At 41.9% G+C, this 24,600-nt stretch overlaps 6 protein-coding genes across 6 annotated transcripts; 1 reads left to right on the top strand and 5 right to left on the bottom strand.

Annotated features, from left to right (window-relative positions):
- Nucleotides 1–263: 263 nt before the first annotated feature.
- On the bottom strand, nucleotides 264–1,178 carry LOC6536017. The gene is made up of 3 exons (XM_002096596.4): nucleotides 798–1,178; nucleotides 616–738; nucleotides 264–556 (listed from the first exon to the last, which is right to left on the bottom strand). Exons 1-3 carry the CDS (start codon nucleotides 1,103–1,105, stop codon nucleotides 412–414), a joined length of 576 nt encoding a protein of 191 aa, XP_002096632.1. The 5' UTR covers nucleotides 1,106–1,178; the 3' UTR covers nucleotides 264–411.
- A 9,801-nt stretch (nucleotides 1,179–10,979) lies between these two features.
- On the bottom strand, nucleotides 10,980–13,610 carry LOC6536016 (arrestin domain-containing protein 17). The gene is made up of 5 exons (XM_002096595.3): nucleotides 13,421–13,610; nucleotides 12,747–12,875; nucleotides 12,475–12,692; nucleotides 11,734–12,328; nucleotides 10,980–11,180 (listed from the first exon to the last, which is right to left on the bottom strand). The coding sequence occupies exons 1-5, from the start codon at nucleotides 13,533–13,535 to the stop codon at nucleotides 10,996–10,998; spliced, it is 1,242 nt and encodes a 413-aa protein (XP_002096631.1). The 5' UTR covers nucleotides 13,536–13,610; the 3' UTR covers nucleotides 10,980–10,995.
- A 348-nt stretch (nucleotides 13,611–13,958) lies between these two features.
- Nucleotides 13,959–16,322, bottom strand: LOC6536015 (arrestin domain-containing protein 17). The gene is made up of 5 exons (XM_002096594.4): nucleotides 16,037–16,322; nucleotides 15,295–15,438; nucleotides 15,026–15,237; nucleotides 14,382–14,961; nucleotides 13,959–14,312 (listed from the first exon to the last, which is right to left on the bottom strand). Exons 1-5 carry the CDS (start codon nucleotides 16,149–16,151, stop codon nucleotides 14,056–14,058), a joined length of 1,308 nt encoding a protein of 435 aa, XP_002096630.1. The 5' UTR covers nucleotides 16,152–16,322; the 3' UTR covers nucleotides 13,959–14,055.
- Nucleotides 16,323–16,374: 52 nt separating this feature from the next.
- On the bottom strand, nucleotides 16,375–18,136 carry LOC6536014 (arrestin domain-containing protein 2). The gene is made up of 5 exons (XM_002096593.3): nucleotides 17,925–18,136; nucleotides 17,716–17,865; nucleotides 17,441–17,649; nucleotides 16,798–17,380; nucleotides 16,375–16,738 (listed from the first exon to the last, which is right to left on the bottom strand). The coding sequence occupies exons 1-5, from the start codon at nucleotides 18,037–18,039 to the stop codon at nucleotides 16,566–16,568; spliced, it is 1,230 nt and encodes a 409-aa protein (XP_002096629.2). The 5' UTR covers nucleotides 18,040–18,136; the 3' UTR covers nucleotides 16,375–16,565.
- A 282-nt stretch (nucleotides 18,137–18,418) lies between these two features.
- Nucleotides 18,419–21,614, bottom strand: LOC6536013 (arrestin domain-containing protein 3). The gene is made up of 5 exons (XM_002096592.3): nucleotides 21,416–21,614; nucleotides 21,131–21,280; nucleotides 20,859–21,067; nucleotides 18,921–19,515; nucleotides 18,419–18,810 (listed from the first exon to the last, which is right to left on the bottom strand). The coding sequence occupies exons 1-5, from the start codon at nucleotides 21,525–21,527 to the stop codon at nucleotides 18,560–18,562; spliced, it is 1,317 nt and encodes a 438-aa protein (XP_002096628.1). The 5' UTR covers nucleotides 21,528–21,614; the 3' UTR covers nucleotides 18,419–18,559.
- Nucleotides 21,615–22,058: 444 nt separating this feature from the next.
- On the top strand, nucleotides 22,059–24,553 carry LOC6536012 (arrestin domain-containing protein 17). Its single transcript, XM_002096591.4, has 3 exons — nucleotides 22,059–22,257; nucleotides 22,992–24,041; nucleotides 24,173–24,553. The coding sequence occupies exons 1-3, from the start codon at nucleotides 22,143–22,145 to the stop codon at nucleotides 24,415–24,417; spliced, it is 1,410 nt and encodes a 469-aa protein (XP_002096627.1). The 5' UTR covers nucleotides 22,059–22,142; the 3' UTR covers nucleotides 24,418–24,553.
- Nucleotides 24,554–24,600: the final 47 nt, after the last annotated feature.

The raw sequence follows: 24,600 nt of genomic DNA, 5'->3' as shown, positions 1-24,600 counted from the left end.
CAATATAATAATTCATTGTTTGAAATTATTTATGAGCGCAGCTCGAATATTTAATATGCACAAACGGTAGTTTGTTTAAATGTAATTTAGCAGAAAAATAAAACAAATGCGGATTTTATTCAAAACCATTTAGTTACTGTCCGAGTAACTAAGCTTTTTGCAAACGAGATCTCATTAAAATTAACTTCGTAAACATGAAATATATTTTCTTACATTTCAAAACTCTCTCACTAATTTCATATTCGAATAAAAAAACGCTGTAATTGCACAACTTAATTTATTGGCTGTACAATTTTGCATAAGGTAATTTCATAATTATTGCACGAAATAATTGCAAAAAAATTAAATGTGCTACTTAATCCGTTTCCAAAAGGATTAAAAAGCCTCATTTACTTTGCAATTAAATCGGTCTTAGCCACCCAGACTTAAATCTGTTTTCAGGAGATACTCGATGCGACATTTTTCCTTGGGAGTCATTTGAAAGAATTTTGACACAAAGTTATTTAGTTCCCGCTTTGTATGCAGTGGAGGCCACCGTGTTTTATAGCACAGGATTCTAGAAGAGCCACAGAAGTCCCCGTGAAATTAGGTTTTCATTTCAAAGTTTTAGCTTACTTTTTCAGAAAAAACTGGTCGCAGATATTGCGTTGATTGGCAACGAAGTGCTCCATTTCCTGAAGAAACTGCTTGCCATATTTCTCCTTCGCGTCCAAATACCGCACATAGCAATTAAGATCGCTGTAAATATGGGCGCATCAGAAAACCTATGTAACTCAATAAGTTCCTTTTTTACTGACTATTGAAAGTGCTTTATATCGTAGCTGGGATGCAAACTGGCATCGGCCTCGTCGTAAAACTTGATTCTCGGCTCGTACCACTCGTCAAGCTCCTGGAGACGATTGGACTCATATCGGGAAGCAAGTCCTGACAAGGAAATCATCGAATACGACTTTACCCTGGTCAGGAATTCCTCCACCTTCTTAGCCTTGTCCTGTGCCTTGGCCACATACTTCGAGTTGAGCCGATAAACTGGGATTTTTTTACCTCGCAGGACATCCGCCGCTGAGGTAGTCGATTGAATGGTCTGAATGCTCGATATGGACATGTTGAAAATTTAACACTGCTGTTGGGAAATTCGAGATATATTAAATGGCTTATTAATGCGGAGACTACTTTGATTCGACAATTAACGCTTTAATAAATAAGCGGCATAGTTGTCACCGTCAACAACATTTGAGTCCTTCGGGAATTCTTCCTTTAAGCCGCTGGTATTGATAAATACACATAAAAACAGGCGAGAATATCATGGGGATTTATCAAACGATATCTGGAAAGAGGTCAGGCTACTGCATTTTATTTACAGAGCCATTCACATTGCCATTTCAAAAATCATTCATTAATTTTTTAATTCAACAATCAGACTGATTCAAAGAGGCGTGGAATAAAAACAAAAAAATCTCTGTAATAATAACACATGCAATTAATGCAGGCAATATGCATGCAATTATGCCAAAGGATTTCCATTGTAAAAAACATTTTCCAGTGAGCGCGATATAGAGTTGCGAATTAAAAGTTCCCAGTGGGATCGGATAACCTGTGGAAAAATGATATCCCTAATAGCATGAGCAAAAGTGGCTTTATTCGAACTTCCATTAATTTATTTATACACTTTATAGTGGCCTTCCAATTAATCTATGAGCAGTAGCACTGCTAAGCTACCCAAATTTGCACCCATTATCCAGGTGTGGTCGAACATTAAACTCAAAAAGATTCCACACATTTGCGCGCCATTAAACATGCATTCGCGCATTTAATTTCATTTTTTGAACCACCCAAGCTGACGGAACAGAGCCATCAGCCGGACCACAAGAGTGGCCCACTGAAGGGGGAATAGGAGCTGCCGCCAACAGGAGAGTTGGCCAATGTTTGCCCAGCAAAAACATGGCCCAATACGCAGGGTCTATTAAGAGCACATTTGACCAAAGTCGGGGCTCCGGCACGTGTGCAATGAAAACAAACGAGCCCATTATTGTTACACTTTTCTTTGGCAACCGGCCGCAGAGCCCATTAATGATGTGTTATGGCCTCAAGAGGCCGGCCTAGCCGATCCTTGAACTTTGACCAGGCAGAGCCTGTGAATTGAACTCTAATTGCAGATAATGAATTGCGCACATTAGGTCAACGAACAGTCGTCCGGATTGCCGCAAAGTGCCTAATGGAAATGCAATGAACTATTTATGGGCATAAGTAGCCAGCAATTGGCTGGCTGAAGTTTGATCACGCAATGGGATTATTAAAGCCAAGACAGGTCGACTTCTCTTTAAAGTGCTCATCAAAATTGTGTTGTTTGGTGTTTTCCCTTGGCTTTTTCGCCAACAGACATTTTGGCGCCACAAAATTGATAGCAGCGTTCCCACACCGCGTAATGACAAAACAGTGACTAAAATGTTAACAACAAATCCAATTTATTACACCGACCGGCCGACGAGGGACATTAATTAGCAGACGGATCACGTAAAAGGTATTAAGTGCCAACTCAATCTGCTTTAGGGGAGATGGCCAAATAACAGAGTGGATGGTCAAATCTGGACGCACAATGGGGAAACATCGAAAACTAACACCCGCAAACTGCATTTAAAGGTAGCGGGCTTTATTTCACAGCATATGTTCGTCGCTATTTATCACATAAATATAAACGTCATTCATAGGAAGCTTTAAACAATAAACATTGAAAGTGGGCGATGGTCAACAAGTCTGTAAACAACAAGATTTAATGCCATATGCTAGGGGATTACGAGTGTAATTGTATGCCACTTCAAAATGACATTGAACCAGACCTGAAAATTGATTAAGGGCCTGATGCCGAGTCCATTAGGGAAATAAGTTTGCTGAGCACTCGGGCAATATTTTTAAATATACATGTTTATTGGGCAATTATTTTACTTACTTACTGGCAGACTGAAACAATTTTACTCATGCACAAGTATTTCATTTTGTCACGCAAATTCATTTTCACTTCAAGCTTTCGCTCCAGTGTCCCCTAAATCCAGCAATCCAAATCCAGACATAATCTCTGTCAAACCCACACACATTTGCACAGATGTTTGAGCAACTCAACTGAGACTTTTGAGATTTTGCAGCTTCCTCCAGTCTTAGTTGGTCCATGGTCAAGTTTTAATTTATTTGATGACTGCGAAATTGCGCACCTTCTTCTCCAGCTGGAGGAGAGGTTCCAGATGACTTCTGTATAGTTTTGCAGGCAATTAATTTTAGCAATGGCTCCGAGCATTATTCCCGTCGAGGCCGACATATTTTAATTTGATGAAGACCTAATAGGGTTTCGAGCATATGCTCACAGCAAAACTTGTGAAAGAGAAAAACTTTCAATGCAAATGAGTTGGCATATGGCTCAACTAGCACGACAACTATGGCGTTTCGGATGAGGATTCCTACAACCCGAAGACGTCGTCGCAATGAGTCCTAAGTAATCCGCCGGAATTTGGTCGAAAGCATTCGGTGGAACACCGCCCCAAATTCCACTGAGTCATCAGGTTAATTCAATTTGAGTTGTAAGCAAATTTTGCACAAATGAAATGCACAAACTTTTGCCATTGACAGACACACACGCCAACCAAGAGTAATAAATTTCCAAAGTGTTTATGTAAACGACCCGATTGCTGTGCAGAAACACAAAATGAAAGCCGTCGTCTGGCTGCACTTTGTCACCAGGCATGCGGAACATAATGCCGATTTTTTCGCCTGGAAAATGGCAGGGCGATAATAAATCTTCCGCTTGGAACAAATCACAGCAATTCCATTATATACACATTTAATGATGTTGCCAGCCAAAGCCGCCAAATCCGGATCCAAATCCAAAGCAACGAGCCGGAGACAATTACTTGCAGCCCGCGAGCAGTTTCTACGACTTGCAGAGAGAAAAAAGATTGCTTATTTAAATTTGAAATACGAATTAATCCTTCGGGGATTAAAAAACCTCTAACTGAAAAACTACTGAACATTGCATTGGTTGATGGCCGCCACATAAAACTATAAAAAGTATGTAGACAAGCTTAAGTAACAAGAAAATATGCATTGCTAAACTTTAAAATACTTGTATTAATCTTATAAAATCTTATATAAAATGTATATTCTACGTGTAAAAAAGATTGCATTAGCTCACTTTAAAATATTTAGTACATTTTTTGTAAGTGTCAATGGTGCAAATGGCTCTTCGTGTCCTCAGTGAGTGCAGCAACATGGCCAAGTTGTTAAAATAATCACAAGAAATGGCCGACCAGTTCGGAAATTTTCCCCTGGGCAGAATGGGAGGAGCATGAGGGGTTGGTTTTCCGAGGCAAAGACAAAGTTGCAGTGAAGCCCTGCTATTGCGATTATTTTTAATTAGCAAAATTTCTTTATGCATTGACAGTGGCAGAAGGGTAACGGCAAAGTCTTTCATTAATTAGAGCCCCCCACAAAGTATGCAGCATTTTTGTTGTATTTATAATCCTGCAACACTGAAAAGGCGAAAATAGGGAGCAACACCCACATGTGGACACTAAACTTTCACACCTGCCAAGCCTCAACGTCATCTCCTCTGCTTTATACTTGCCCATAAATCTGCCACGAAATAGAACAGCCGGCAAAAAGGCGAAAAGGAAGGCGACAGAGTTTTCCCCCGGGAAAAATATTTCCACTGAAGCTGCTTATTAGCTTTGACATTCGAGTGCGATGCACTCTGGCCGAAAGGTGTTTCGCTTGATGTTTTGCAATCTACTTTTTATCATCCACATATACATCATTTTTAGGGGCCGCATAAAACATAACGCAGAGTGAGATGGGGACAGCATAATTTATTACTCGCCACCATGCATTTTTTAAAGTTTTCTGCCAAGGGTAATTTTGTAATAGCAGGTCGCAGAAAATCATGTGGAATATGTCGTGAGCATTTGCAACTGGAAGAAAACTACTATACTTTAATATTTCAATTTTATCATTAAAAAAGGAAAGCTACTTTTTGTTTTTATTTATTTTATTTTTAGTGGTAACTTTTAATAGTTATTCAAAACACTATATTTATACCCGTTACTCATAGAATAAAATGATCGGAATTGCTGGCCGAGTAGATTTAACCATGTCCGCATGGTCGGCCAGATCTCAGAAAAGATCATAAGATCAAAAAGATCATAATACATTTAAATAATAGATAATTTCAAAGAATTGTAGATGTCACGGTACCTTTTATTGTTACCACCAAATGACTAGTATAAGTGAACTTCAAAATCTGAAAAAAATTACTATTTTTGTCTATAATTAAGTATTCTAAAGTCCCCTCAAGCTTATAATTTCATGCACTTATCTCTTGGCTACTTTGTCAGCAATATTTTGGGAACATGTCGTATTCAAATGCATAGTTGTCTGAAAGTTTCCGGATAAAAGTATCGTGTCCGCTGACCCCAATGAGACAAGTTATGCCCGGCTTTCAAGCTCAGCTGAAATTTTGTCCTGCCCGGACGGCATAACCCAAGGCAAGGCATCGAGCAGCCAGCTTACCAAAAAATATCATAAAACTTTTTAGCTTTTCCAATTCACTAGTTGGTTGAGAATGCGGGCCGCAGGAGATGGGAGTTACGACCATATCGAAATGGTTCGCTCACGTTGCGTTGTTGACCGCATCACGCTCCAGAGCATAAAGCAATTACAGCGCCGTGCGTTGAATCCTGGCGCTCCTTTAGATACTCGAGTCCTGCAGCACGCACCTCCCAACGGCACTTTGATTTATGAAATTTTCCGAGCATCCGCCCCGCTTTTTCGCCAGCCAATGCAGCCATCATCCTCGGTGGGTTCTAGTTCTGGTGCTGGTTCGGGATTGGGTCTGGGTTTGGGTTCGGGCGGAGCAGATTTGATTTCCAACAGTCATTGACTTGACTTTACTTGACTTTGCTAACCAACTTTTTGACGCCATGTATGGCTGCACGGAGCAAAAACAAAAACAAGAGAGAGCGCTATAGTCGAGTTCCCCGACTATCTGATACCCGTTACTCAGCTAGTGGAAGTGCGGTTTGTGGGCGTTAGAGTGGGCGTGGCAAAAAGTTTTTTGGCATATCGATAGAAATTTAAAAGACCAATACAAAAATGAAAAAATATCAAAACATTTTTCAAAAGTGTGGGCGTGGCAGCTTTAGGCGGTTTGTGGGCGTTAGAGTGGGCGTGGCAACATGAATCGACAAACTTGCGCTGCTTCTATGTTTTTGGAGTCTGTATGCTTAATCTGAACTTTCTAGCTTTTGTAGTTCCTGAGATCTCGACGTTCATACGGACGGACAGACGGACGGACAGACGGACGGACAGACGGACGGACAGACGGACGGACAGACGGACGGACAGACGGACATGGCCAGATCGACTCGGCTATTGATCCTGATCAAGAATATATATACTTTATATGGTCGGAAACGCTTCCTTCTGCCTGTTACATACTTTTCAACGAATCTAGTATACCCTTTTACTCTACGAGTAACGGGTATAATGAGCTTAAGAGCATTCAGAGGGCCTTTTTTATATATGTATCTTAACCCATCAATACACAGCCTATAGACCTATACTCGAAACTTATTTCATTAAACAAATCTCCCAATAGAATTCAAAATATGTCAGCTACACATAAATCAAATTTTACGTTAATTATGGTTTTTATGATTTTTTTAATAGTAGAAAGCTTACGTTTAAAAATGTTTAGTGTTTAATCAAGTGTTTAATAATTATGAAATATATAATATAATTCACTATACACGAAATTATGAAGCTAGAAGCTCGATAAAGAACGTACTTTTTCTCCGACTTTCTACTTGCCACCTCCAGTCGATTGAATGGGATCTAGTGCATGCCCCATTGCTCTGCATCTTTTTGGGGGGCACCTGAAAAGTTTCGGTTGCATTTGGCCGTTGTCTGTGCAACTCGGAAAAGTGGCTTAGACTGTCGACACAAAACTTCAGTCAGTGCCGGCTTAAATCTTGTCAATTCCAATTTTGGTCTCTTTCTTCTGGGGGCGAGAGTGTGTGCCGCTGGTTTTCCTGTATATCGCACAAGTGACAATAAAGTTTTTAGTTTTGGCTGAGAGTGCGTGACGAGTTTTTGCCATTAGCCAGAGTCGAGTAAACTTTTTGGTTTATAGAGAGCGGGGAGAGCTGCCTGTTAATGAAACCATAATGAGTCGTGCTATGGAACTTGGATAAAATAATGGCCAGTCTTATAAACAAATTGAAACACAGAAAACTCCAATCCGGAGAGGCAATTTTAGAGGATTTATTTGGGCCAATTCGGTAGTTGTGGAGGAATTGCCTTTCCGCATTTTCGCCACTAATCACAAGTGCCCAATCATCTTTATTGCTCGACTGGAGCTCAAATAGCGCCTGTCGAAGCCCAACAAGGATACTGAATACAAGGACATGGATTTGCAGGCTTGTGGACCTCTCAAATTGCTACCGTCAAAGCCGCTGAAATTCGTTTGCGGGGCCAAATTCACTTGCGATTGTTCGCAAAAGCGCTGTTGATGTGGCGTGGGGTTTTCAGGTGGTTTGGGTGGCTTGGGTGGAGAGGGTAGGTGGTTTAGCCGGAGCAACCATCGGTGAAATTCGCGTGAAATCCGCAGCACACACACACGAAGCCAAAGACAAACAGCTCTGCTTGAGGTGCAAACCAGCCGGGATAAACAAGAAATACGTTGCGTTTCGCCAAAGAGAAAAACTGAAACAGCTTTCCACCGAAAAACAGGGAAAGCTGCCTTGCCCAGGGGGAAAAGCAAAAACCCTAGCCCACAAAAATAACCGGCAAATCGAATCCACAAAAAATGCTAATTTTATTTCCCCTTCTTCTGCGTCGGTGGGTAGTACTCAACGCACAATGTTGGCCAGCAAATTGGACTAAACATGTCTATCTATGTGGCACGTACATTGGCATTATCTATAATCCATTAGGCGCCCGGGCAGAATCAATTGCAGGCACTTGACACATGAATAAATAGCTTTTAAACTGGCACCTAAATAAATTAAATAATATAAACCCTAACAACGCCCCGGGATTTGTTTGCGCCAAAGTCGTAAAAACTCGAATGATTCTACTGCGGAACAAGGCTTTTCACATTTGATTTTGGCTCCCTAACAATTGGAATATATTAGGCATGGCCTTTAGAACCCAAGAATACCGCCTAACGATCTGCATGTTTCTGCATTCATTTTACCGCGGGCTAAGCTCAACTAATTTCGTTTTTCTGTTCTCTGTGTTTTTCCTTCCTGAAAAATACATCTAAATTCCACATTTCAGCAACAACCGTCTAAGCATCAGAATCCACTCGAAACAAGAAGCCGAAACTAGTTATGCATTTAGTTTAGCCAGTTTGGCATTCGGACATGCCAAAGCCAAATGCCAATTACCACGAAAGCGCCATTGAGTAAGCAATTCAAATGCAGAGGGCCACCAACAGCTCCCCAATGAGACTGCGAGACTGCTGGGAATCCAGACCCAGATACCTCCAATAGACTGGGTCATTTTGGGGGGAAGGACGGGGGAAATTACTTAATGCGGTCATTAGTTCGGCGCATTTACCCATCTAGATTCGACTGGGTGCGATGTCTACACTTCTCAATGCGACTGCAGTGAAGAACATTTATTTACTAAGCCTCTGACTAAATGTTGTCTTTACATCTCCTTAGTTTTAATGAAAATTGGAGCTTTATATTTACCAATCACCAAATCTGAACATGTTTTTCTTTTGAAGAGAAATGAAAGTGCCGTAAGAGTACAAAAAGTGCCTATAAAATAGTTTCAAAATTAAATTTCAAAATATTTTCAATTATTATTCAATTATTTTCAATTATTATGAGCATTTAATTTTCCTCTACACTTACCTCTTCTATGACCGACATTGAAGTGAGAGCGCAAATTAGTTCCAAATAAGAGTGAACTTAATTGAAGTGAGGAGGAATTTTTAGTGAGGAAAATATGGTTTATGAGTTGATAAAATGCTTTTAACGCTTACATTCCACGTGTCAGTTGCTCGGTATCCGCTTACATTTAAAACCTAAAATTCCAGGGTCCAGAGAGGGAAACCCATAGACTGTGGCCCAAAAAAACAGGGAGCTTACGAAGGACAATCCAACAGATTACCAACCTGAAAGTTTGCACTGAGGGAATGGGTCACCAGTAAGCACGAGTCCGCGAACAAATGCGCGAATGATAAAAACTAAACATGTCCGTGGGTCGGTGTTTTGTTTTCCGTCGCCGAAAATTCTCCCTAATGGTTGATGGCATCATGAGCGTGCCGGGAGCTCAATTTAAGCATTTAAGCATCTCCGACAACAAAATAAATTCATCGAATAGAAACGACCTATTGAACTAGTAATGAGGCATTGAATTTTCAATAAAAATCTTGTTATTTTGCAGATTTAATTTGCGGAATGCGAGTTTAGTTACGAAGAGTGGTAAACCAAATTTTTTCTTAGGTCAATCAGATTTTAAGAAAACACGTCCAAGTGCAACTGTTAGTCTTTTGAATCTGCATTCTTAAAAACTTCCAGCCATCATATCGCCTTGATACGAAATGTGTTATACACATCTAGCAATAAAAAGTACTCATTCTATAAAGGTTTATACACTTGCTACTATAATTTATGTTCGAATCGGCATCCTATAACAATTCTTATACTATTTAACAGTGTTATACAAATTTAAAATAGAGCTACTTTGTTATACAGAGCGAATTCGGTCTACGAACCATTTAAAAACCACCCTATGCTAAAAACAGCTTTTATGCACAACAGGGTCCAAAAATAAAATAACAATTTATTGAACTAAAATATGACGGATTAAAACAAATAGTACGCGGCAAATATGAAACTTTTTACATTTTAATCAAAACCCCTGTTGTTCTTCACTTGCAACTGAACCGAAAGATGATAAAGGCCTGGAATACTGAAGTCATCAAACAGCTCTCAAGTACCTGACTCAATACAGTTATTAAAATAACAATTTACATATTTAAATACAGTACAGGATATTTCCGAAGGAAATTTTCACTTTAAGGTGGAACGTAAGGATATTAAAATCAAGAGCTAACTTTACAGTATAGAACTAATGGATAAAAGTAAGGAGCTGTAAAATTTCTTGTGAGTTCCATTTTGAATATGTACGTGTATAAATTTTGCGCCATGTAATATACAATGTAGAAGCGAAAAATGTTTCGTTACCGTTATGTAGAAAGTATGCTGTAACTTGGAAATTGCTTACATTTGGGGTAAGAAGTAATTTAAAGAATAAGCTGTAATCTTACGAAAATAATACAACATAGCACAATGTAGGAAGTAAGGAATAGGTAACAAGAAAAATGTAAGTAAGGAAAATGTATAAAAGTATTCAGAATAAATCGCGCTGTAATGTCAGAAGTAATTAAGGGAGTGCTTTATATGTATTTTATAAATACAAATAAATTGTAGTAAAATTTCTTGTGAGCCCCATTTTCAATATGTGTTCTAAGTGTATGTAACTTTTCACCATGTAACATACAAAGTAGAAGCGAAAACCGTTAAGTAGGAAGTATGCTGTAACTTGGAAATAATTTACATTTGGGGTAAGAAGTAATTAAAAGAATAAGCTGTAATCTTACGAAAATAATACAACATAGCTCAATGTAGGAAGTAAGGAAAAGGTAACAAGAAAAATGTAAGTAAGGAAAATGTATAAAAGTATAAAATGTATAAAAACCGTTAAGTAGGAAGTATGCTGTAACTTGGAAATAACTTACATTTGGGGTAAGAAGTAATTAAAAGAATAAGCTGTAATTTTACTAAAATAATACAGCACTAGTCAAATGTTCTTATGAATACAAACAAATTGTGTACTGTCTGGATGGACAGTTTAGTTAGATTTTTTTTACCTTTTGGTAAATTACAATAAATACAAGCCAAGATTGCTGATCGGACCACTTTGTTAAAAATTGGTTTATTTGACAAAACTTTGGTTGACGAATCCCGCATTCCGGGTGTTTGCCGTGAGCACGGGCGTAGGACTGGGTATACTATATACGGGATAAAGGGGAGCAAACTCATTGCTTCCGAATGCATGCAGCTCTTCTTCGTTGATATTGCCCCGTTGAGTGTGCCGGGATTCCTCATAATTAGGGAGCCCTGAAAAATAGTAAATAGTTTTTACTTAAACATTAAAACTTTGATAAATACTTCAAATACTTCCTACTTCTACTTCTAAAAATGGAATCTCACCTAGCCATAGGAACTTTATTTATATACATACATATATAGTCGTATGGGCCTAACGAAAGTCTCTTATAAACTCAACCCTCACCGAGCATTATAATAAATGAACAATTCTGCTGAGTTTGAGAAATGTATTAACCACTTCATTCACAACACCATATTGTCTAAATGTAGAAATATTTGTTTATCTGGAATTGAGTATGAAGGTTGGACTTTTACTCCACAAGCTTATATAAGCCCTTATAAGCGAGTTCGACATTATGTATTAGTTTTATTAAACTTTGGTAGCCCCTTTTTTAATTTTATCTAAATAATGGTACTTGAAACTTGCGTTTGACATATGTTTTGAAAGTAAGTTGGTCGATGTCTACAAAAACTGCGTGCTTGGTTCGTAAAAGAATTTGATAAGGCTGCAGTCAATCATGACAAGTTCATTGGCACGTAGACTGCAAAATCATGATCTCACCTGAATCAGCTGCACCGGGCGTCAAATCGCTGGGCAAGCTCCCAAGTGCTGTCACCATGGGTAGCTCGTCGGCAGGATTCCCTCTAGATTCCGGTCCTTCGTAGTGGGCACTTCGTCGGGGAGGTTGTTGCACCACTATGCCCGAAACCGCCAGGGGAATGGTGCCAATAGTAACCGGCATGACCATGAGCTGTTGTTCCCGAAGACTCTTCACTAACGCCTCCACCTCCAGCTGGTAGGCGATCTGGATAAGGTTGCTCAACTCCACGCAGGTGGGCGGCGTTGAGGGTACGAGCAAATCGATGGTCTGGGAGCGGGTGCACTGCTTCAGCACGGAGTCCCCTTTGGCTCGCGATATTATTATTCGTTCCACCCGGGAGTGTTCAGGACTGACGCTATAGTATCGCACCAGCATCACCAAAGAGAGTCGCAGTTCGGAGACGGCTACGGCAGTGTTGTTGACTACCACCATGGTCACGGGAATCTTCTGGCCAGGAACGTAACCCGCTTGCGGCAGGTGCAGCTCCAATTTTAAAGGATCTGTCTTGCAGGGACCACAGCAAAAGGTGCGGTAACCCTCGCTGTGGGCAGCGGACTGTGATAAAAAATCGATATGAAAACGATTGCTTAAGATAAATATAGTTTTTGTTTCACTATAACGCCGAATTAAAGCGAGATTCATTTGAATTATTGTTAACTTATTATCCGTTTTAATTTTTAATAAGTTAACTAAATACTAACCCTTAACTGGGGAGTGTCGAAGTTAAGATCCAGCATCTTAAGAACCGTAAAGCCCTTTGTGTAGGCCTGATCGAACTTCCACGGTCTGACCAGCAGGACCTTCACTATATAGCGGATGCAGCCATGGCGACCCTCAAAGGACGAGGGACACTGATAGGGAAGCTGGCAGGCAAAGTTATAGTTGTGCACACCAGCCTGAATACTGAGTCTATTGTTGTCTTTTCGAAGATACAATTGTTTATAAGGGCAAACATTTTTTAAGGGCTACTCACTTTGCTCGGAACCCAAAAGATAAGTGTTTGATGATAGATAATCCTCACGGCCCACGTAGAGCTTTGTCGAGCCCAGACTCTTTTCGCTCCACTTGGTTATAGAATACCCGACCACCTTGAGCAACACAGCTGAGATTTAAGAGAAATTGAAGAAAAGAGTTAACTACGATACCAGCGTTATATAAGCAAATAATTAAGTTAAAAGTGCCAAGTATATGAATAATTCAGTTCCAATCCTAACTAAACTATTATAAATATTTGAGGGGAGTTTAAATATTTCCAATTATAATTATAATTATGTTTCTAGTAGAGTAAAGGGGTATTCTGGATTTGTTGAAAAGCAGCTGAGTTAGGGGTATCTGATAGTCAAGAAACTCGACTATAGCACTCCATCCTGTTTTCAATATAATTTCGTGGGGATCCTAATCTCGTTATTAAATTAATACCGAAGCAAAGCCTCTTTGGAGTCATATCAATCAACCCCGCACATTCCGCGTCGAAGAATGTCCGCTAAATTCAGTGTCGTCATAAAAATACGGAATTTTTACATATACACATATCGTTATCGAGCAAATATTTATAACACTGCCGCAAGGTAGAGCTAAACTTAAGCAATTGACGGAACTCTTGGGATTTGATTTCAATATAATTAATCAAACGTTTATGGCAAGTACCTTGAACCTCCTTGGACCTGTCACATTTGAGGGTCGCGCATCCGTTTACCAGCTGACCGGCGTAGAAAGTACCATGTCTATTATTATCGAAGCTGATCTCACACGTAACGACCATTTTACCCAGATTAAATGTCCGAGCGCGAAAAAGCTAAGACCGATGTTCTGGGGCAACTCACTTCGACTAACTTAAGTACAAAACTGCTGGACTGCTTGCAGTGCGACCGTGTCGTTAGATAAGCGATAAGAACCTTAACTTGGACCCGCCGTCGGATTCGGATTTCTCAGGGAACTATATGGAATCGGAGTCCAAACTGTATAAGAGTCGATAAAAAGCTCCCTTGCGAACTACTTGAACGATCACTTTGGGTGTTCGGTCTGTTATCTGGGTTGGTGGAAGAGGCCTTGGCCCTGGGGAACTTAGTGCCAGCATTCATGTATCATTATCGAGGTCTTTTTTAGGAGTAAGAAATACGTATCATTTGAAAATATTAATAGCAAAGGGCATTAATAACTCAAAAAAAATGTAAAAATGTAATAATTGTGAAAATAATGTTTATTATAAAGTTTTAGGTGGAATTTTTGCTTTGTGTACAAATGCTTTGTCGCCCTTAGATTTTTAATATTTGTTTTCGTTTTCATAACCATGTTCCCTTGTCTTTGTCCACATCCATGGCCGGATTGACAAAGGCTCTCTCAGCCATATAATTCTGTGTATAATCCGTCGGCGGTGGAGCTGAAGGACTAGGTATGTCGAAGACCGGATAAAGTGGCTTATAGGCACCGCCATCCAAGCTGAGAGTATTGGGCGGTACTGGTTCCGGTTCGTCTAGGTCGTCTGACTTCGTTGCAGCCGTGCTGCGCATGTGAAGAGCCTCCTGATAATTGGGAGGAGCTAAAAGGTACAAACACAGGACGTAAATTTATACTGAAGTTCGTAAAATTATAGTTCTAGGTAACTCACGAATGGATTCGTCGACAGCCCATGGACTCAAAGAATTTGGAGCTGGTGCAGTGGCTAATCTTTCAACAGCCAGTTCATTAACATCTAGCTGGGGGACCAAACCTCGAGGCTGGATGGGTACGTGTTGCGCCAGAGGAACACTGCCAATGGTCACAGGAATGCTGACGACCTCGTTGTTGTGGCAGCCCTTGACCTTGGCCTCCACCTCCACTTGGTAGGCGATCTGGATGATGCCGCACAGATTGAAGCAGGTGGGCGGAGTGGCCGGCACTCTGATCTCATAGCTAAACAGTTTCCTGCAGTTCCTTTGCACAGCGTCTCCCTTAAAAGTGTTGACCACCAACCTCTCGGACGTGGTATTGGGCATCGAAGGTGGCTTGCTGTGGTATGTCACCAGCATCACGAAACTTATAAGGAGCTGCTCCACCGGGATGTGGCTGTCGTTCGTGACCAGTACGCTGATGGGAACGTTCTGGCCAGGCACAAATCCTGTCTGTGGAACGGTCAGTTGGAGGGCCAAAGGATCTGACCGGCAAGGCCAGCAGCAGTAGGTCTTCGAGGTCTCACTGTGGGCGGGTACCTAAAAATATGTGATTAGTTTAGTTTTTAAGTGATTTTTATTCGTGTTAGATTTGGATTCGCACCCTCAGCAGTGGACTGTCGAAGTTGAGGTCCATCACTTTAAGCACCGTAAAGCAACGTGTGTAGGTTTGATCAAATTTCCAGGGCCGGACCAGGGTCACGTTTGTCATGTACCGCACCCTGCCGTGTGCTCCCTCGAAGGACGAAGGACATTCGGTGGGAATTAGGCACACGAAGTTGTAAGTGTGAATGCCCGCTTCAATGGATACTTGGCCTGCAGATATGATTATCAATAAAGTGGACTTTCGTGCCTAAGTGGGGATTTACGGACTGCTCAGATTGGATCCCACCAAAAAAGTTTTGGACGCTATGTAATCCTCGCGGCCGTAGAATGTATGACGTCTCCGCCTCCTGTTTCTGGTTACCCTTTCAATCCATCGCGTCTCTGCGTATCCGGTTATATTCAAGGTGATGGCTGCGGAGAAAAAACTTGACGTATAAAATGGAATTTGATAAACAAGGGATGTAAGCATTTATTCAAGGTGTCAATTGTTAATTCACACACGGCGTTTTTGAAAACTAAATTTTAATTCAATGGAGTCACAAATTGAATTAATTCTTTTAATTGTTAATAGTCATTCTAACGAAGCACACAATTTTGTTATGATATTTTACGCATTAAATTCCTTTAATCAAACATATTTACAGACTATGCGTTCACTTGGGGTATGCACCAAAACTTAAACAAGAAATAGTTGTGTTTATAAAAAAGCAAAATATGTATCACTCCCTTTCAATATCAATTAATGCGAAACCCATTGATTATTTAAAAATAATTTAATCTTATCGAGCGCAAATATTTATCGTTGATGCATTTGTGTATGTTCATCGAACACCTTTTCATAGACATTACATTTCGCACGTGTGGTTCTCGGCTCACTATAAATATTATGACTCACTGGACTTGATCTTCGCTACAAATCGTTTAACCGCATTTTAAAATGGTCGATAAGATAAGGATGACTCATGCCACACTGCCAAATTCCAAAGGCATCTCTAACGAACTCTCTCACCTTTTACCAACTTCATCTTGTCCAGTTTCAACGTAACTCTGCCAGTTAGAACCTGGCCCCCAAAGTAGGTGCCATGGGGATTGTTATCGAAATCAATTTCACAGGTAACAACCATAATTGTAATTGGAACCGCAATTGCGTATTTATTGGCCGATCCTACTCTGATGCCAGCGCAAACACGACTGATTTGATTTTAATGCCAATGTTCAGTTATTTACTCCCTAACTTCCGAGAACTCCAGACAGACTGGAATGGACAGCTTTTGCCAACGATAACACCCACATGCCCACTTGGGTGCCAGAAATTAACTGAGAATGAAACAAACATTGCGGTCGTTCTATATTGGTAGTGATGGCCAGGGAAACTTTATCTTATCGCTGTCACAATTTTGAATTATACATTTTACCAAATGCAGTCGTGCAGTAAATAGCCTGATACCTCTGAAAAAAGCTCAAGGACTTCTTGAGTAGTAGGCGTGAGATTGGATGTCCAAAAGTTATCAAATTTGAAATAGTTTCTTTAGTCGCCATCATTTTTTCCCCTCTTTGTCCAAAGCTGCTCCCTCGCTCTTTTCTACAGTTGAAGTAGATAAATCAAAGACAGGATACAAAGGCTTGTATGACTTCTCTTCCAGATTTCCCGCTTCTGACTGTTTCTCCAAGTCACTATGAGTATGCATTGCCTCGGCGTAGCTCGGTGGTGCTTTAAAAATCGTAAGGTTACATAATGGGTACGGCCTTATTATAATAATAATAACTTACGTAGTGTGGATCCTTCCAACCAGGGATATGGGGGAGCAGCTGGAGCATAAGCTCCCTCAGCCCCAATCAAAGTCAAACCTCTTTGTTCTGGAACCACTGGCCCGGAGCTCTGTGGTGTGTATTGCACCATAGGCGGCGATATCGGAACACCACAAATAGTCACCGGCAGTATCAGAGTTCCGTTGATATGCATGCCCTTCACCTTGGCCACAACCTCGATCTGGTATCCAATCTTAATAATGCGGCACAGATGGAAACACGAAGGCGGAGTAGAGGGAATCAGCAGTTGGAAGTCGTATGCTTTCCGCGAGTTCCTCAAAACCCCATCTGCCTTCAACTTGGTGACGGACTTGCGCTCACAATTGGAACCTGAACTCAGGTCACTGTAGTAAGTGATCATCATTGATAGACTGACCTTTACTTCATACACCCGAATTTTGCTTTCGTTACCAACCAAAACATTTACGGGTACCGTCTGCCCCGGTACAAAGCCAGTCTGCGGCAAATTCAGCTCCAGCGTTAGAGGATCCGATTTGAAGGGCCAGACTCCAAAGGTTTTCTCAGTCTTGGCCTGCACGGGTACCTTAAGAGCGATTACGTTATTTTTGCTTTCTGTGCACATTAAAATTCAATTTATATTTACCTGTGAAACAGAGTTATATGTGTTTATGTCCATCACTTGAATTACTGTGAAAGGCCTTGTAAACACGCTGTCGTACTTCCAAGGCTGAATAATATTGACGTCTACCATATAACGTATACGACCATGGGTCCCCTCGAACGACGAGGGACAGTTTATGGGTATTTGACAAGCGAAATTATAGGACCTGGTTCCTGGCTCCATTGACATTTCTGTGCCGAATAAACCAAAAAATTATTTAACGAATTTCAATAACAAATTATCACCTATTGCCATACCAGGGCTTGATTCGGAACCCAAGAGATAAACTTTACTGGACAGGTATTTCTCAAATCCATTGTACGATTCTGAAGTGGACTTGTTGTTCGAATCAGTCTTGCTTTCGGTCCAATGAGTCTCTGCGAAACCTTTTAGCTTAAGTCGAATTGCTAAGTAAATAAAATATTACAAAGTTATATGACAACTCGCAATTATGATGAGCTCTTACCTTTGACTTGAATCAACTTATCCGTGCTCAGAGTCACTTGACCAGCAACCATTTGGCCCGCGTAAAAAACGCCTTCCGTATTATTGTGAAATAAAATTTGGCAAATTATTCCCATGATTTATTTTATTGTTGGCCCCACCGCAAGTTTTATATTAATTTATGGCTGTCAATTATTGAGATGTTTTTCCTTCAATAGCCGCAATCAAACTGAACAAAAAAGTTTCTTTTAACGCGTTTGTGCTTCGGAGGCCTTTAGGTTTATTTATCTTATCAGTACACATATAAATCTATTTATTGGTAAACACAAAAACCCCCTACAATTTTGATATACAGTAAATGGATGATTCGTAACCAGGTAACATGTGAGCCAAGTTATCAGGTCCAACAGCGAAAGCAGCTGATGGCAATATTTCTGGCTGTAAAAGAAAAGCCCCCAAATGAGTTGAAACTCGGGCATCTGAGGAGACCAATTTCATTCAAATAAATATATTTTCTCATGGATAAGACATTGCGCAACTCGGCAAATATTATTCACGCGGGTCAAAACAGTTACCGCAGTTTAAGTACCTATTCTAATGTTTTTTAGTATTACTTATAAATTGGTTACACAGTGGGAATATTCATTTGCAATCGTTTTAAAGCCAAGTGCTTTTTTCTACTTCGTTATTGACATAGCCTCCATCAGTCTTGAGTTCATTTGTTCCCAAAGTCAATTCGTTCACTTGATTTGATAAATCAAAGACTCCGTACAAGGGTAAAAACACAATTGCGTCGTTTTTCTTCTCTTGTGATCCTTTGATGCTTTTTTTCTGAGACTTTTTTTTAGATTTCGAAAACTTTTGCGGATCCAGGGAGATGTGTTTAGCCGCGGCATAGGTCGGCTGAGCTAAAATAAATAACGATGTGTTGATTTATAATCTTAGCAGAATTTTGTAAATTGGAGGGTAAACGGTTTGTTTGTATATTTCATTTTCTTAAAACTCCTATTTTAGTTACCAATAGAAGGATCCGCAGCCCATGGATTTGGGATCCCAAGTGGTTCTCCATGCTGTTCGCTGCCAATTAAAATCAATGCCTTGGCATCAAGCTGCTGGGGTGGCAGGACTTCGCTCCAAGTCCTTGGCTCTTTTTGGAGTTGCTCCGTTAGCGGGACACTTCCAATAGTTATGGGCATGTGAAGGGATTGGCCGCCATGACAACCCTTGACCCTGGCCTCCGCTTCCACCTGATAGCCGATCTGAATGATGCTACATAGATTAAAGCAGGTTGGCGGAGTGGCCGGCACCTTAAGGTCGAAGTTAAGTTGCTTCCGGCATTTGGTCGACACGCCGCCTCCGGTTTTCAAGACCATCTCGAAACGATCCTTGTTGGTGTCCGCGGACGGGGGTTGACTGTAGTAAATCACCACCATAGTCAATTTCACGGTTATGTCCTCCACGGCTACTCCACTGTCATTGGAAACAACCACCTCCACCGGTACGGTCTGTCCTGGCACGAAGCCACCTTGTGGCACAGAAAGTCGCATACTGAGTGGCGACGAGCGGCAGGGAAAGCAGCAGAAAGTGCGCTGGGACTCCACTTGGCTGGGTACCTGAAATTGTACGAATACACAGTTTAACATCATTTAGGCTGGTCTGATCCCCGATCACCAGTTTGGCTTCAGGCGCTCCCACGGAACACCAGAGCAATGCCACCGGCTTGTAGAGCAAATATTGGAGGCCTTCGAAAGGAAGCAATACTGCTGCGCCGTCATGCTGGATGTCAAACAGGCCTTCGACAAAGTCTGGCACCCTGGTCTCCACTACAAGATCAAGTCGCACCTTCCCGGATCCCACTTCGCCTTCCTCAAATCCTTCACCGAGGGTAGAGAGTTCCAAGTTCGCTGCGGAACAGCGACCAGCACGCCTAGGCCGATAAGAGCCGGAGTACCCCAAGGCAGCGTTCTTGGACCAATACTGTACACACTCTACACAGCAGACCTTCCTATCACACCCTCCCGAAGCCTAACAGTGGCCACATACGCCGATGACACCGCCTTCCTAGCCTCCGCCTCAGACCCCCAAGAAGCATCAGCCATCATTCAAAACCAGCTGGATGCCCTCGACCCATGGTTGAAGCGATGGAACATTGCCGTGAACGCAGACAAATCCACCCAAACTACTTTCTCCCTGCGCAGAGGAGACTGCCCCCCAGTCACGCTCAACGGGGAAACTATTCCATTTTCAAGCACCCCGAAATACCTCGGATTGACGCTAGACCGGAGGCTCACTTGGCGCCCCCACCTAATCGCCAAACGACACCAGGCCGACCTGCGCCTCAAGCAACTCCATTGGCTCATCGGGAAAAGGTCCAAACTTAGGGAGAACCTAAAACTCCTCCTGTACAAGGCCATCCTGAAGCCAATTTGGACTTATGGGATTCAATTGTGGGGCACAGCAAGCGTCTCTAACCGAATCCGCATACAGCGCTTTCAAAACAAGTGCCTAAGGCTAATCTCTGACGCTCACCCATACCACGAGAACTCGACAATCCATAAGGAGCTAGGAATACCGTGGGTAGCAGAGGAAATCTCCCGATTCAGTGCGAGATACGCCAAGCGTCTAGACAACCACCCAAACCATCTGGCTTAGGGCTAAATTCATACTAGAGAATGGTACAACACATGGTACAGTGGACAACATAAAGGTATAGGTATATGTGTGTACTCACTTAACTACGTTAAGTTATTGTGCAAAATGATATAATAGCTGGTTCACGAAAGAATAGGAACCTATAATAAACAACAACACAACTTTTCCTAATTTGCCTAACGATACGGAAAGGCACTTTAAGAAACGATACAAGAACACATTTGAACCTTCAAAAAAACATTCGAAAAAGTTATCTAAGAAAGAGTATCAAAGAATATTGGAACGGATGCCAAAAAAAACTTACTCTCAGCATCAGACTTTCGGAGTTCAGGTCCATCACTTTGATTACAGTGAAACATCGATTAAAATTCAGATCGTGCTTCCACGGACGCACGAACCTCACATTCACCAGATAACGTATACGACCTAGTGTCCCCTCGAAAGAAGAGGGACATGTGATGGGCAACTGACAGGCGAATCTATACGTGCTGGTGCCGGGCTCAATAAGCACCTCTGAAATGGAGCTTTGATTTCATTGTCTTTTGATTTATGGTGATTTATCATCTTCGAACGCACCTATGCTGGAACTAGACCCGTGCAGATAAGCCCTGGTGGCCAAGTAGTCCACATGTCCATTGAATGATTCACCGTTCGACTGATCCTCCGGATCGTGTTCTGTATCTGCCCAATGGGTTTCGGCATATCCCTTGATGGTAAGAATTACAGCTGAAGTAAAAAAGGCTTTTACTTTAAAAGCTATTTTAGCCCGTGCAACTCGTGCACTTCAAATCAAATTCGGTCTTTCCGCAATTAACGTTTGCTTCGAATAGAGATAACGTGTAAAATGAATCAGCGCCTTACCTTTCACTGGCTCATCCTTGTCAGTTTTAATAACCACCTGTCCAGAAATCAACTGGCCTGCATAATAAATTCCCCGGGAATTATTGCAGAACTCTATCTCACAGATTACCATGGTTCGGAATAATTTGTATGTTAATCCAGGAGCTGTTTAACTTTTACCCTGCCTGTGTCGTGGCGCCCAGCAAACTGAAGTCACCCACTGGGTCTAGTTTTATTTTATTTTTTTGTGCAGCATTTATTTGACCAACATTTTTATTTTATCTTATCAATGCGAAAGGTATCTCAGTATTTAAACACAAATTTGTACCATTGCTATCGAAGTATTTACATATGTAAGTGACAGCAATTTCGGAAGTACGATACTGGAAGAGAGAACTGATCGATGAGGGCCAGTTTTGCCAAGGTTGGGATAGGAATGATAAGGCGATGTAGCAATAGAGGACTAAAAGACTAGAGGAATAGTGCCACTGATTTATCACATAAGTTTTTAATATATTTATGGAGGAATTTCACTCAACCGGCCGCGTTGCCAACTTTTCTGAAAGACAAACATTGCAGTGGGTTTTGTAGAGAGTTAAGGCGATAAGATAATGCCGGCCGACGGCAAAACTGAAAATGAGAGTCCAATACAGTTGGCCCAGTTGGCGCAGTTCGTGTTTAGCAGCGGGCGTGTTAGGACCAATCCAAAAGCTCTGGAGAGCCATAAGCCCATCACTTGTTCGCCACCATGTCAAAGAACTGCATGATAACGTTCGACCAGAATGAGCACGGCACCTATTTCACCGGCCAGGTGATAACCGGCAAGGTGATTGTCAATCTGAACAAGACCAAGAAACTGCGAGGTAAGTGAGACCAACTAGGATACCCGAACAGTTCTGAAATTAGTGTGGGGCTTTTGTTTATCGAGCGCGGCGTATCTAATCGCTTCGCATAATGTCAGGTTTGGCAAAAGCAAAAGATTCAGCAAACCATTGAAATGGGTAATTAAGTGATAACCATGCGGACACTCCAAATGTGCGATAATTGATGATTCCTGGAGCCGAAAGGGACCGATAACAACCTTACTTATGGCTGGGGATCTACCCAACTGATTTTATTTTCTTTCGAGGAAATACCAGGGGACTTACTCACCGTTTACGTCTGGGTTTGCAGTGATATGCAGACAATAAATGTTAGTTCTTCGAAATATACACTTTCTAGTACTTTTAAACAGGTTAATTGTTGTCCTTAAATTAAACTGTATCATTTAGCATCTGCTTAAATAGCCCGAATCAAGTATTTATAAAATTTGTATAATTGCTTTACAGCCTTTTTTTTCGCGTTCTTGGAAATATCTGTTAAGGCTTCTCGCTTCCGTTTTTTATCCGTTTTATCTTATCCTAATTTTAGACCAACAGTGTGGGGCAATTCAAAAAGATAAACAAAGTGAGACAGTTTTATGAGCAAGCCCGTTGTGTTTTCTTTATTTTTTAACTAGGGAACTGTCTTCTTGTTTCCCTAGCCTACATTATAAGTATATGTACTAAATTTACTTAATTTTGGATTTTCTTTTAAAAAACCCTCGTTTGCCTTTTAGGAATAAAACTGCAAATTAGTGGCTATGCCCAAGCACAGTGGCGCCTCCGCAGACATGGTAAAGCGGTTGCCATCCAAAACCCCAAAAAGCGATCGAAACACCAGTACAGCGGGCGGGAGGACTATATAGCCTCCACCACTTACCTCATGGGTTCCGAGCAGGGCAGCAACTTTAACATGGACGCCGGCACGTACACCTACACTTTTGCCTGCCCTATTCCCAGCCACTGCCCCTCGTCCTTCGAGGGTGCCTATGGACACATCCGGTACCTGGCCAAAGTCACCTTTCTGAAGCCAGGAGCTTCCAACCGTACCCACAACGTGGGTTTCACGGTGCTAAAGCTGCTGGACCTGAACCAGGAGACCAAGATGCTTCGGGAACCGGCGAGCAATGAGGCCGTGGAACACTTCTGCCTGATGCACACGAAGCCCGTGCAGTTGAAGGTTACTCTGCAGCAGCAGGGCTATGTTCCGGGTCAGTTCATGCTCATCCACGCCCATGTGCGCAATGACTCCAGTTCCGACTGCCGCAAACTACTGATCATGCTGCACTTGAGAGCCACTTATACGGCGGATACGCCTTCGCTCCGCACCACCTCCGAGAAGATAATGCTGGTGAAGCGCGAGTGCGGTCCGGTGGCTCATCATGGGCAGCGGACATACACGGAAACCCTGAGGATTCCGGCCACGGCGCCCACCTGCGAGCACCTGAGCAAGGTGGTGCGGGTATCCTACGAAGTACGTGTGGTGGCTGTTATGAACTGGCTGATGGCTAATCCGCGGCTCATTATCCCTGTGACCATTGGCAACGTGCCACTGGCAACTGCGGTGTCCGGACCAGACTTCCTGCCAACTAACGCCTTCGCAGCTGGAAGTCCGCTGCCAGCCGACTTGCCATGTACCTCAACAAGGGCCATGGAACTGGCTCAGATGGCCGCAGGCGGGGTCAGTAACTCCGGCTACGAAATGAGCGAGGATCTAGAGGACTTTGAGCTTCCGGAGGACGGGGATGACGAGTTGGAAGCCGCCGACGATTTTGTACCAGATTTACGTGAGTACTAGAGCACACCACACTTTGAGCTGGGACTATACGATGAAACATGATAAATAGAGTCTTTTTTATATAATAATATAATTCTTTTATAAAACTATATTTCTACATTTATATCTTTTTTCCCATAGCTCCACCTACGTACGAGCAGGCCATGTTTATGACTGCTGATATTGCGGATACGGACGCGAACACCGTCAGCGAGGCTTCCCAGTTTACTCCCCGCTACCCAGTTTTCGATGTGGACACATTCCAGAGCCCGCCGCCAAATCCTCCCCAGAAGAAGAGGCGTCGTCGCCGCAGACGTCCCGCCGATCCTGGACAGTCGAAGACAAAACCGGAGAAACAACCAGTGGAGTCACCTGTGCAGATCTGAGGGCAGTTATCGCGAAAATCACGACTATATCTTATCTCGGCAGTATTTATTTCTTTTACGGTTCGCCAGTGTACTTACCAAAATGTTTACTATATATGTATGACTATCGGAATGATAAACAAGCCAGAATATAAAAGTGTCTACTTGGTGATATGCGATAAATTGTGATTATAGCCTAGACAA

This window comes from Drosophila yakuba, chromosome 3R (genome assembly GCF_016746365.2).
Source record: "Drosophila yakuba strain Tai18E2 chromosome 3R, Prin_Dyak_Tai18E2_2.1, whole genome shotgun sequence".
In the NCBI taxonomy this organism is placed as follows: domain Eukaryota; kingdom Metazoa; phylum Arthropoda; class Insecta; order Diptera; family Drosophilidae; genus Drosophila; species Drosophila yakuba.
The sequence above is the reverse complement of the archived record's forward strand: the minus strand, read 5'-3'. Positions and strand labels throughout refer to the sequence as shown.